Source organism: Leptosomus discolor, chromosome 7, assembly GCF_034619465.1.
Source record: "Leptosomus discolor isolate bLepDis1 chromosome 7, bLepDis1.hap2, whole genome shotgun sequence".
NCBI lineage: Eukaryota > Metazoa > Chordata > Aves > Leptosomiformes > Leptosomidae > Leptosomus > Leptosomus discolor.
Window position 1 is genome coordinate 33,654,544 of NC_141397.1, and position 14,156 is coordinate 33,668,699.

Genomic DNA, 14,156 nt, shown 5'->3' on the forward strand with positions numbered 1-14,156 from the left:
AAATCTTGAATTTTCACACAGTTTACACAGCTTTTGTAAATAAATAGTACTGTCAAATAGACCAACCACCTCAGTGAGCTTATAAAGAAAATGAATGCTCCAGGCTACTCACAGTAAAAGAAAAAGAAAAAAAAAAAAAAAAAAAATAGAATTTATCAGATATCAGCATCATGAAAAAAGAACTAAACCAGACATAATTACCTACAAAATGAAAGTTATCGTAAATAACAAACAAGGAGTTTCAGGTCATATTTCCATTAAAATCACAAGCAGCTATAAATTAGGTAGTCCTAGTTTTCTGAAGTGGCCAAAGGTTCTTTTTCATTGTTTTCCTTTTGTTGGTTTGGTTTTGAATCTCTGTTTTCTGCCCTGAGTTTTCGATATGTTCAAATGCCCTATTTGTGTTGCCATGAGGGTTTGACTAATCTAACTGTTAGTCATTATTAGACTGATGACCAGTGATGCAACCCCTTTTCATAAATACTAAGCACTCCTTATACCTTTCCTGTTGGTTCCAAAGAAAAATTATTATCAGTTAACAAAATTACAATAATAACATAAGAATCTACTTCACTTTAAAATGTCATCAAATTCACTTGTATATGTTGCACAATGCAATAGAGGGCAAGACGTATTACTGAGGAAATAGAAAAACATTAATTAATTCTTTAATTAAAAGAAAAACAATCTTGATACTATCAGATATTACATACGAATTGTCATTTTATATTAAAAGGTTCACTTAAGAAGTCACTTTCTGCACAGGTACTTTCATTGAAATCTGGAAGTGTGACCCACCGGCCAGACTCCTCTCAGCTCTATTCTCTCAGTTTCAAATAATTTGGCCCTCTGGGTGATCACTTAAACTGCCACAGCTTGCTCACAATCCACCTGGGATGCAAGCAGGAGCAGAACCCGCTCTACAGCTGAGCACCTCCAGTGAGGAGTTTCTGCTGTTCCCATGAAACTCCTCAGTAGCTGCCCATTCAGTCTAGATGGGCACTTTCGAGACACGAGGCAGGGGCAGCAAACCTGCAAAGTGTCTAATCAGCTTCATATTTGTCCTAAGCATATGCATAATAATAAAGATGAGCAAAATCAAATCAGCACAAAATAAACTAGATCAGCAAAGCCTATCCACCTTCGACACCCTTGACTTTAAGAGTCCTAAATCAGAACATGTAGATGTACTTAATGCATGAAGGACATCAAACCACGTTTCCTTGTTTTTTCCAAATACTAAATCTTCAGAAGCTGAGATAAATGGCTCACAATGTTCATAAAAATGATTTGACCTGAGTGGAATAGATACTGTTGATGGCATAAGGAAAAAAGATGGTAATAAGAAGCAAGGTGAAAGCTATGAAGGGCGCAGCCGTATTAGCATGCTGAACTTTTCAAACAGTGACAAAATTATTCTTTCAGTGCCTGTTTCTTCAATGCAAAATCAGGTAGAATTCTTGCACAGGCTCTAATGAACCATGACCTAAAATCAGGTTATCCTTGTGTAAGGCTAAAAATAGTGTATGTTATACTGTAGCTGTCTTGGTTTGAAAAGACAGGGTCTGTGGAGGAAGGCAGGAGCCTCCCTTGAAATGGAAAGTGCAACCCCCTTCCCTCCAAATTATTATAATTTTGAAATTAACGGGCCTTCAGGCAAAGATATGGGGAATAGGAATAATAGTTCTTTACTAATATATATATATATATAACACAAGGCAGGGAAAAACAAACAACCCACTGGTTTACACTGACAGAGTCAGGAATACAACCTGACACCCTGTTAGGGTGGCAGTAGCAGTCCGATAAGATGCTGGCTGCAGTCCTCCTGAAGCGATGGATGCAGTTCTGTGGAAGCAGCAATCAGGTAAAAGAGTCTGGTCTTCCTCCGAAGGTCCAGTGGTAGGTAGGTAGCTCTTGTCCTCTGGAACTCCAGTGGGGGGAAAAGCTCCTCTGGGAATCCAGTGGAAGAAAGGCTGCTAGCGTGTTCAAAATCTCCGTTTTTATTTGGCATGGACTGCTTGGCTCCTTCCCCCGCCTCCCCGGGCGGAGCATCTCACAATGGGATGGGGAGTCGTGAGGCAGTTCCTTGCTGGGCCATTAACAGGAGATAGCCCAGGAGCGAGTTCTCGATGGGTCAGGCGATAAGGCATTGTTGTGCCCAGTAACAGGAGATAGTCCAGAGGGGGGAGGCAGGGAGCACCGCCCCACCTGGTCTCAACAGCTCCTGAAGATGGTAATAGAATTTTTTTTTTTTCCTTTTGGCACATTTTACACTGTAACCCAGGACAGTAGCTTAATGCAGTATGCAAGTGTAAAGAATGTTTCATTCAAAACCAGAATTATACCTGTCTTTCCACATGTGCAGATTGACTTTTATTTGAAGTTTTTTCTTTAATATCAGCATTGTATATTATCCCTAGGAAATACCTTTCCTTTCTACCTGAGATTAATTTAGGCTTCCAAGATCGTAGTACATTTTTGAAATATGTCTTTGGGCCTATTCTGCCAATAACAAGAACGGGGCAGTTAATTCAACTTGTGCTGTTTTAATCTGTTCTATTAACGAAGAAGTGAACAAAATAATCTTTTCTGAAAATAATAACATTTATACACATAGTGTGATTGTTGTTGACATTCCTTTGTATTTATTAGGGAATCTGTAATATTAACTGGAGTGGTCTCATTAAAAAAAAAAAAAAATCCATTCAAATCTATCCAGTCCAGTAAATTGCTTGCAGGGGAACAGCTAAATGTAGTTGTTAAGGTTAGGCAGGGTCCCCAATGAGCAATTTTTACCAGTCTTGTTTTTCAGAGGTTCTGAACCGTTGGCTTAGGTTTGAATATGTTCCTAGCCTTTCTTTATAAACCATTCCATGTGATTTTAAGGACCAAATATGGGTCAGGAAAATCTCCTGACAGGCAGAAGCACAATACTCCTTATCCAGAAGAAGTTGTAGCTTGCTTTGTTTCACCACAAGAATCTACTGTAGATGGGGATAGAACATACAGTTTCAGAAAGGAATTAGGCAAATTCATGAGCAGGGGATCCATAAACAGGCTTTGACAGGAATAGGCAGAAATATACCCTCTAGCAGTGAATGGATGCTGAGGGAGTGCAAAGATAATCAACCACAAGTAATAGCCAAACTCAGATCTTTTCTCTAAACATTGCCTCCTCTTGCCCTTGCCAGGCACAGAACTCCAGGCGAGACAGGCCATGTTCTTACCAGTGTTGCCAATATTAATTTCCATTGCTATTCTAAGTGCTAGGAATAGGAAGGAGCTGGGACCAAGAACCAAGGGAAGAGCCTATCCAGTCACTGCTGTTGCTCCTTTGTTTCCAGAAGTCAGAAAAGCCGCATAAGAGTAATGGCTGGAGTGGAGAACAGCCGCCTCCCTTTCAGCAGAAGCGACACACCTCCAGTCTTCCTTCAGCAGCCATGGGAGTCAGCCAGGCTTTGCACAGCCTTGTTGCAAAAAGTGCTATCTTTTAATGAAGGAAGAATAAAGAGACTGGAAGAAAAATTTCTATGGGGGAGGAGATGGTAAGCATTTAGCTTCTCCAGGTAGTTTACAGATAAGAAATAGAGTCATCAGGCCTCTGAGAGCTGTACGGTGAAGGGAGCCTACTGAATGCAGTGCCATAGAGCATCAGTTGACTTGATTCAGTTCCTTAGTCTGAGTTCTCTTGGTATTGCAGCTTCAGTTACTGGTACTGAACAGCTTTGAAATAACAGCCTTAAAATGTTGAAAGTAATGCCATTTTAATTGATCAGTTGCATTTAAAAATAATAAAACAAATTTGTTTTGTTAAATGCTCAGTAGAATATAATGTGTACTTTCAAAATTTATACGTTTTGGGACTGTTCAGCTACGTTAGAAATAAATACGTTATTGACTGTTAAGAGTTCTGTTCATACTACATTAACTTTGGTTGGGTATGTTTTTATATTAAATGAAATGGTTCACACAAAGATACATTTATGAGATGAAAAAGGAATCACTTTTTTATGACACTCAAAGGTCTGTGAGAATACAAAGAAGTTCCTTTAGTCCTTTACTTTTTTCTGAGCATTCTGTAAAGGGGAAGCACTTCTTGACAGAAAATACTGATGACCAGACTCTTTATATACTTTGATTTAATAACCACAAATTTGGCCTAACATTCCACATGGATTTAAATAAGAACTCATATTTTGCATTAATTTTAACCAAAGTCCAGCACTGCAAAGCCATTGCAACCACTGTTAACTGTATTGCATGTAAATGTTAAAGGCTTTTGTGTATGTGTGTGTGAGAGAGATCGATCTGGATCACTAAAAATATGGTTTGAATCTGATGTTCTGGCCACACTCCTATGTCCATGTGCCTCATTAAAATAAGATCACCCATTTGCCCTTAGAAGACAGTTCTCACACCACAGCTATTAACTTCCGTCTGTGAGGTTAATGAACCTCCTAAAAGCCAGAGGTCTTTATCCATTTTCTTGATATCCACACCTTACCTTGATACCATCATTACTTTTCTGCTCAGTGACTGAGTAATAAGCACAAAACACCTTGCAAGCGGCTTTTTTTCAGGAAAGAAAATGGAAAGGCATCCTGTACGCATAAACTTAAGCACTTCCTACAGCAGCCCTCAGAGAAGAGCTGTTTTGTGCCCATAGATCAGTTCCGCATCAAGACTGGATTCTAACCAAAATCCCAAGGCAGGTAGAGAGTATCTCTCCTGCACTTTCTTCTTGTGATGCAATTTGTTCATGAAAGCTTGAGGGGAAAAAAGTAGTCAATCAGTGACAACAACAAGAAAGCTATCTTGTGACTCAAAATTTGTTCCTATGGTAAGAAAAGATAATTTCAAAACCATCACAATGCACTTGACAATTTTTATATAAAACTTTTTCCCGATACTGTTTTTTGTCCTTAAACTGAATTTATATACTTTTAATGCCATAAGATTGGTAGTACTGATATTTTAGAAGAATAATCATGTATGATAATATATTCTGATGCTTAGAATTGTATCCATTATTGATCAGTGTTCACGTTGGAGTGCAGTACTACTTCTACTTGGATCAGTCCTTTCCAACAGCTTCCAAAGCAGAAAAAAAAAAAAAAAAGGGTTCTGAAGCGGAAGGATTTGCATCCTCAAAAGGAGACTATAGAGCTAGAAAAGAGGGGGAAATGTGAGAGGGGAAGAGTAATCCTCTTTCTAAATATTTTTTACCTGTATGATACATCTTTCTCCCTTTGAGTCTTTCTTTTCTACTGTTCTTTTAGTCTCTCCAATGCAGGTTTTTACTATTTGTTATGCCCAGTCATAGTGGTGTCTGCGTAGCATTCCTGATTTGGAGCTTGTGGACTCTAGACAAAATGCTCCTGTTCTTTTCCTTGGCTGACATGAAGCAGGATGGCCACAAAGGGCTATTCTCACTTTGCTGTCACAGAGCGTTGGGACACGATAAGTGTCTCCCCATCTTTTTGTTTTATTAACTATAGGCTATCAAGGAGCTCCAGAGCCTCTTGTATGGGCTGCTGTGCTGCAAGGGGTCTGATGTGAGGCTCATCGTATTCCGGTGCACAAAGTTGTATCCTAATGGAAAGTCTGGCACAGTAGCCAGCTAATGACAGCTGTCTGCTAAAAGCCCTTCTACTGCAGGATACAATGTGCTGGACAATTGCGGGCTGTTGATGGTATCCAGAAGGGTGGTGCTGGAATTACTGGTTGTGGCGATGGCTAGCAGAGTATATGCTGAATGCAAACCCCCTAAAATCATATGTTCCCTCCTTGACCTTTCTGGAAATTTGATCATGCACCTTAGTATCTTCCTAAATTCAATTGTGTTCCTAAGCCTGCAGGTAGGTTTTTAGAATGAAGAAGCATGTGTCCAAGTGGGACCAGATCCCTAGCTAGCATATATGCACGCTGAAAACAATAGATGTGAATAATGGCTCTGTCTAAAGTAGAAAACATTCTGGGTTGTATGCCATTTGTCATTTAAATGAGTTAAAACATGCCCTGTTTGTGTCTGTCGTAGTGATCTGTGGTACCCATCACTGTAGTCTGCAATTTTGCTGTTACTTTCATCTGCTTTAATCATTTCTACTAATTTCTGATTTTTTAATCCTCTTTTTGACAATTCTAAGTAATTATTTTTCTTCTGGTGCTTTAATTAGCCGTTTTGCTTCCCAGTGAAGTGCTTGCTGACTGAATCGTGCAGTCCTTCACTTGACAGGAAGGCTGTAAACAAAGAGAATTTTGACTTACAGTCAAAACTACAGCATTTCCACTATAGCAAAATAACTAACTTCAAAGATGAGATGAAAAAACACCAAATACAATAGGAGCTTCAAGTGTCATTAATGCTGTAGTTGGATCCCATATCAATAAAAGTGATACTGTCATTCATTGTAGAAAGATAGCATTTATCCTTACATGCTTATTAAATAATCTTTTGGAAGCCAGGGCTATGTACGCTCATATCTGCTAGATTGGATTGCAGGTTGGAAAGGCTACTGCAGCATTCGCATGGCACACTCTTCTAACTCACAGCACTTAGTTCCATGATAATCGAGTCACAGAAGCTAAAATGACTAATTTAGAGTTTAGAATCAAGTCACGCTGTTACCATACCCATTGCATTAACACTAGAGCGGAATGGTCGTACTGTGCAGCATAGTAACATCTAATAAAAACTTTCAGGCACCACGAATTTTCACATTACTGTATTTTCAATAGTGTCTTTTATATGATGTTTAAGAACTCAAAAGCATTGAACAAAGCAAGCATTCTCAGAGCTGCGTCTTTTTGTGTTTTCGTGGGGGTTTTAAGATGTGTGCAGATATTTGGTTGCTCTCTCCATTTCTGGAATTTAATTTTCTTTAGAGTTCTGTGTGAATTACTTTCAACATATATCTAGGATAAGTAGATTTATGGTCTAGATGACCAAATCTAATTGTGAAATGGCTGTTCTTAGGATTATGGATGTAGAGTTTTGGAGATGTGTGAGATGCACAAACAGAAAATTATGACAAGTAGAATATCTATTATGTAGGATTTTACTTGTAAAATTTATTAATAAGTGCATGTCATGCAAATAGCTTCATTTGATTTAATGAGAAAATACCAGCAGCAGATTAGATGAGGGAAAAAGACATTTCAAAGTAATATGTTTATAGGCTGAGTTCAATCGTGTTTTCTAAATGTGAAAAATCACTAGGATAAGTACATTGAGATTGACTGAGTTATTCACATGGGTTTGCAGTTAAGCTCATGTTTAAGTGTCTTGCTGAACTGGAGGAATACAAAGAAACTTTTCCGTAAGGGTATTTTTTTATCACATTAGAAATTAAAGTAGAGGGAGTTGGTTTGTTTATTTATTTATTTACATGTAAGAGGCTATTAGTCCAGAAGCATTAGTAAGAAACTTAAAGCAGTATATGAATATATCAAGTTACAGACCCAATGCCAAGAAATATGACTGTATCAAAGTTCAGATCACATTTGCTCAAGTGGTAAATAAAAAAAAAAAGATACATTTTTAAAAAATGGTTAAGATGCTTTTGGAGTTTGATAATCTCTTTTTATGCTTTGCTTTGGACGAGCTGGAGAGAGCAGGATGAACATGTTTGTTTTCCAGTGAACAGATTAATTTCCAATTAAAAGCTGTTATTCAAAAAAAAAAAAAAAAAACCACCCAAATTCATCTTTCTGTGCAGCACTTGTGGTCAAATACTGAATAATTCATCTGATAGCTTGCTATATGAATTTGAAGTTAATTGAAAAGAATTATGGAACCTGCCCACGTATTTTCATTTTATAAACTGCGAGCAATTAAAAAGCTAAACAAAGAGCATACAAGATAAAAAATATTTCATTAATTTCAGTCGTTATAAATGGTGTGAATACAGAAGAAAATGGGCTTTGGTTACCTGGCAAGGTCCTTTGTATTGCTCAATAACATTAAACGCATGTGTTTGCCAGGAATGCGGGATGGCTGTCCAGTTTTGTATTATTAACTTCTGCATGTTAAACATCTGAGCCCAATTAATGCATTACGGAGCTCTACCTCTTTGCTGCAGCGTAACCTTGCATTTTCATTCTTGCAGAAGGGAATCCATATACCTGGTGGGTTGGAAAAGCCAATGAGAAGCACTACTATTGGGGCGGATCAGGACCTGGCATTCAAAAATGTGCCTGTGGCATCGAACGCAACTGTACTGATCCCAAGTACTACTGCAACTGTGATGCTGATTATAAGCAATGGTGAGTGGTTTAAAAGAAGGCAGGGTGAGAAGGACCAGAATCTCTTAATTTTTACAACACTGCTTTATTTTGAATGTCTTTTGTATATATATTTCCTTTCTTACCAAAGAACAAAGGTAAAAATATTATATTCATGATCCCTCCTGCAAAGTATCTACCCATTTGTTCATTTCCGTTTTATTCACAGTATCTGTGATTGTCAAATATAAGGAGTATATTTATGTTTTCAAGTCAGCTGAGCTATAGAAAAGAATGCTATAGTTGCAAAATCAAGTCCTAATAGGAAAGGCCAGCATTTTGGCTGCCCATTAATCTTTGTCTCCATTATGTTCAGTTATATTACAATACAATATCTAATTTTATCTCTGCAACTTATTTTTTCCCCCAGAATTTCTCCTTTTTGGAGTACTATTGCTGTATTTGGCTGAATGTGAGAGATATGAGTTGAAATCATTCATCAGTGACTCCAACCCTCATTATCCCTCTTTCATGAGAAAAATGTGCTAAGAACTAGGCTTAAAGAGTATTATGGAATGAAGCTCTGTATTTCAGAGGAAGCTATTGCACTTTGCATGAGATAATTAAATATTCATTGGCCTGTTGGTTGAGCATACAAACCTGTACCCCTTTTGGGATGAGACAGTAAGAATTGGTTCTAGTTTCTTCTCTAATAAATAGTTATTGATTCATCCCAGGTGAAACAATTTTAACAGAGGGACTAAGGAAGTCCTACCCTAGAGTGTTTTACAGCCTGGTAACAGGGGCAGTCTGCTGTGAGGTAATTGATGTGGGTTTAAATCCCTTCAGGCAGAAAAGAGAATTAAATCTACATCTCTGATATTCCCCGTAAACACTCTGACAATGAACCTACTGTGTTAAGCTCATTGTTTTATGTGAGACCCTCTCTGTGCTCTTAGAACCTTTCATTTGTAAGCTTTAACTGTTTGTGTCTCTTCTGTTGCGAGAGGCAGCATCATATTTTACATGGTATGCAATGTTCAGTGACCAATTGAAACCGTACTTTTGTGAACACTTTTCCCATTAATAGCAACCTGTTGGTAATTGAATCAATACTGGCTCATAAACCATTTTGTATTAATTGAGAAATTCGTATAGCTGTTAATGAACATAGAGCTACAGAACCCTAATTGTATGTGAGGGATTTTAAAAAATAATTTTTTTTTAAAAAAGTAGGGAGAATCACAGAATCACAGAATAGTTGAGGTGAGAAAGGACCTCAGTGTTCATCTAGTCCAACCGCCTGCTCGGGCAGGGCCACCTGGAAGCAGTTGCCCAGGGCCGTGTCGAGATGGCTTTTGAATATATCTCCAAGGATGGAGACTCTGCATCTTCCTGGGCACCCTGTGCTAGTGCTCGGTCACTAGAAGTATTTCCTGATGTTCAGAGGGAAACTCCTGTGTTTCAGCTGGTGCCCATGGCCTCTGGTCTTGTCACTGGGCACCACTGAACAGAGTCTGGCTCCGTCCTCTTTGCACCCTTCCTGCAGGTATTCACGGACATTGATGAGATCCCCTGAGCCTTCTCTCCTCCAGGCTGAACGGTCCCACCTCTCTCAGCTTCTCTTCATAGGACTGATGCTCTGGTCCCTTAATCACTTTAGTGGCGCTTCACTGGGTTCTCTCCAGTATGTCCATCTGTCTCTTGTACTGGGAAGCCTAGCACTGAACACATGACTCCGGGTGCGGCCTCACCAATTCTGGATCACTTTGCCTCAGGCAGCCCAGGATAGCACTAGCCTTCTTGGCCGCAAGGGCATGTTGCTGGCTTATGCTTAACTTGGCATCCCCCAGGACCCTCAGGGCCTTTCATGCCAATTTGCCTCCCAGCTGGGTGGCCCCCAGCAGATAGTGGTGCGTGGGGTTGTTTTTCCCCAGGTGCAAGACTTTACACTGTTCCCTGTTGAACTTCATGATCTTTCTGTGAGGCTGTTTCTCTAGCTTGTTAAGGTCACTTTGGATGGCAGCATGGCCCTCTGGCATATCAGCAACTTCTCCCAGTTTGGTGTCGTCTGCAAGAACGAAGTATGAAAAGTTCAAAACTGGAGTAATAGAGGAAATCTCAGGGCCCTGCAAAAGTGATAGATTAGGATGTGGGAAATCAAACATTGCTGTAGACATTGCCACCCTAAGCATTGACATTGTTAGGATAGTATACTGTTAGCTATGATACGGGGTGAACTATACCACAGAGATAAAGAAGTCAGTATTAGAAACACTGGTATTGGACATGGTGCCAAGCTTCAGAGCTAGAATTATATAGAGAGTGAAGAACATAAAGTCAGAGGACTCTGACTCAAACATAGGCACGAGAACAGTGTGGCAGGAGGGAGGTAGGCTTGGTTCTGTGTCAAAATGGTAATAATAAAAGGAAGATGTAGTAATAATAATTACAATAATGGCAGAATTAGGAGCACTTACGGTTTTCATTGCTTGAGGCACTGGATGCGTATCCGTGAATATTAGTCTCTGTGCCATATGTTGACTGGGTTTTTTTTTACGCCAAGGGAAACGCATGGGGGAAATAGCATTCGCTTTTGATATCTTCTTGGGGCTTCTCTAAGAGTCACAGACAATAATTTAATAAGGAGCATTCACTCAATCTTTTCCTGTAACCTCTACAACCTCTATATACACTGAGATTATATAGAAGCTGCTAACGTATAGATTAATATAATTATTACATTTTTTTAAATCTAAAATGAGATTACTGTTCATAATAGATATACAACTGTTTACTCAGCGCTTCAAACAAGAAGACATTTATACAGTCTATCTCTGGATGCGTATCAGGTTTGTTTTGGGAAGGTACTGTATATTACAGGACAATTTATGAAAAATAGTTGTACAACTGGATATTATATTTTAATCTGTGATGTGTGTAAATCACAGGAAATGAAAGCCTCGTTATAGCCTGAAAGGGCATTTTATTCAAGACTCATTGTTGCAGTTTAGTTTTGGCAGAATGTAGCCCATTCCAAAGTCATACCTTTTGGGTTTTGGAATTATTTTGAGGAGTTCTCGTTAGGAGTTTTCTGTAGCCACGTTGATCGATATCTAAAACACAAGTGAGCTCCAGAGGTGAGAGACCTCAGTGACTTCAGTTATCAGGGGCAGAATGTTAATCAGGGCCTCCAGCACATCCGTGCTCAGCTCTGGTGACAGCAAACCAGCTGCTGGTTTTGGCCACAGTATCTGCAACAGCACTTTTGCAGAATTGCCATGGGCAGGTGAGATTGGGCCAGTGGTAATGATGGGAGTCTGGAAAGGGCAGTTGAGAGACTTGGAGAGGCACCCAGTCACTGTGAAAGCATGCATCCATCACATCCATTCAAACCTTGCTTTCACATATGCAACTTTACATATTCAAACTATCACGTAAACTATAGTATATCATCTCATCCTTAGAGGTAAAAAAGTGTTAGCTCAGGAATATTGGGAGCATTACTTTGGTACAGAGGGGAGCATGATGCAAGGATCCCCAAGCAAGGACTGACTGGGATAACTTCAGAACTAAAATCCAGGCATTGTGACATAGACGCTATTAAGCCTTTGTAATAGTTTTACATGGGTATTCCAGCACGGTGTGGAAATTACTGATAGTGCAGGGATCTTCTCAGCTTAAGATGAGCAGACAGGTCTCAGCTCACAGACTGGCAAAGTGGCTTGCCACAGCCATCACCCTAGCTCATCAGCACAACGTATTTTAGAAGAACTTACAGTCCTAAAACACAGAAGGGCTGAATGGGACTTTTGCAGTAATTGTGTATCTTGGCTATAGCTGGAAGCACTGTATTTGGTCATGGCATAATATGCCCAGGCATAGTAGTCAAAGTTTATATCTGATACATATATTGGGGGGCAGGGGGAGAGGGTAGTAGCTAGAGCAACAACTGTATTAGAAAAGATAAAGTAAAATGATAAAAGAAGTCTGCTAAGGAGAAATTGTGGGAACGAAGGGTGAAGAAGAAGAGATATTCAGCACAGAGATTCAGATTTTGAAGTGCAGGGCACTCTAAAGGAGATTGGGGAGCCACTGAAGAGTAGGTCAGGCTGAATCAGAATGCTGTAGTGTAAGTAGAATACTGTCTGCAATTTTTATTGCAGAAGTTGGAAATTGTGTTATAAATGAAGAAAGGAATTGCAGTTTGATGAAAGATCTCAGAGCAAAGGTAGGAGAATGCTCCCCTGGAGAAGTGGATTCTAGCTCTGCCTCTGGAACCTGTGTGGTGCTTGTCAAGTTTCATAAGCCATTTCTTTGCAGAACAGTCATTAGTTTGATCCTAATTTTCTGGGTACCTAACTGGAAACCCAAAGGTCCAATTTGTGGAAATACCATTCACAGCTGCAACTGGAATAAGTGATTACTCTCTCTGAATATATCAAATGCTGTCCTCCAAGATAAAAAAAAATGCCTGTAGGCATCTCAGATTGAGCACTAAAAATGTATGTTTGCTTTTAACCTTAACATCTTTTAGCCTTAACATCCAATCTGTAGAATGGAGTTGATGCCAGATACTCAACCTCATGGAAGTATTGCGAAGACAGGTAGATGTATGAAGCAATCATCTACTGTCGTAATGAGCACTGTAGAAAGTCCAGTGAGAAAATGCAGTTTGTATAGAAAGAGTTGAAATAGACATTAAATGTAAAATGGGGTCCACATATTGAAGCATGGGAGTAAATTAGGATAGTGAGCAGTGATTTACTAAATGAGTATTGTCTGCCTGCTGTACTGAATAATGCTGGAGCCCTCTGGAAAAAATTATTATCAGTGACCAGTCAAGGACTGTACCATGGTGATGGGTACGGGACAAAGTAAAGCTCTTCAAGCAGCCTGAAATACTTGGTTTTCCTAAATTTTGCAGTTGATTTGATTTTTTTTACCAAGTGTATGAGTAATTTTGTGTAAGTAATGAACCAGCTGTATTAATTATGGACTTAGCTACAATGTAATTTTTCCCAGGGACTAGCTTACACCGTAGGCTTGATGTACCTTAAATCTGGATGGTTTTTCTATTAATGCTCTTTAAAAGTTCACTGAGCAACTTTGCACCTTGTCTGAATAAAATAGAAAAGAGCATTCTGTATGTTGTAGAGCTATTCAGCGCATGCCTAATGTGTTGATTATCAGGCCCAGATGGTAGATAAGCCAAATAGTAGGTATTGGCATGGAATATGAGATACGAAATTCAAATTTAGGTGTATTTGCACATGTCATTTAAAATAGAACCTGATTCTTAAGAGAAGCCCATATTGTTGTTGCAATGTAAATATAAGTAATCATTTTTGCCATTATAAAGAAATAAAACCACAAGTGGGAAGGGCTTCACCCAGAGCAATTCTACCAAACTGAACCTTAGTCTCAAATTATCCATGATTTATGTCCAAAATGAAATTAATTCAGAGGTAAGTGAATCATTATTTTAAAAGGTTAGTTTTGCTTGCTAACAAAGATGATTTGTTAAAAAGTGTATGGTTGATATTCAAAGTCAGATTGCCTCAATCTTGAGAGAATAAAATCTGCTGAGGTGGCTGTTACTAGTAGCAAGAAATTCCCTGAGATGCTGTTAAACAAAATTTTCTTCAAATGACCAATTTTAGGTAAAATGTAAGGCTTTTGGAAAAAACAAAAATCTCATTTGAATAAAAACATTATTATTATTATTATTATTTATTATTACCATTTATGCAGTTTCTTAGAAAATGTTGGCATTGTAGAGACAGACAAACTGTACCAATTCAGTAGCAAATGTAAAGATCTGCAAGGAAATTTTTCTCCCTACTCTCCTTTGACCCCAAAGTCAGTTAAGTGCCCAGATTGGTCCAAGTTTCTACACCACAGGCTCCTTTTTCTTATGTAGCAGCCAC

General features: G+C 38.9%; 1 protein-coding gene across 1 annotated transcript in view; it reads left to right on the top strand.

Moving 5' to 3' along the window:
• CNTNAP2 (contactin associated protein 2) overlaps nt 1-14,156 on the top strand; it is a 1,109,936-nt gene that overhangs the window by 909,627 nt on the left and 186,153 nt on the right. The window contains exon 14 of the mRNA XM_086468640.1: nt 8,112-8,268. Within this exon, the coding sequence (XP_086324766.1) occupies nt 8,112-8,268 (157 nt within the window). The remainder of the gene's footprint in view (nt 1-8,111; nt 8,269-14,156) is intronic.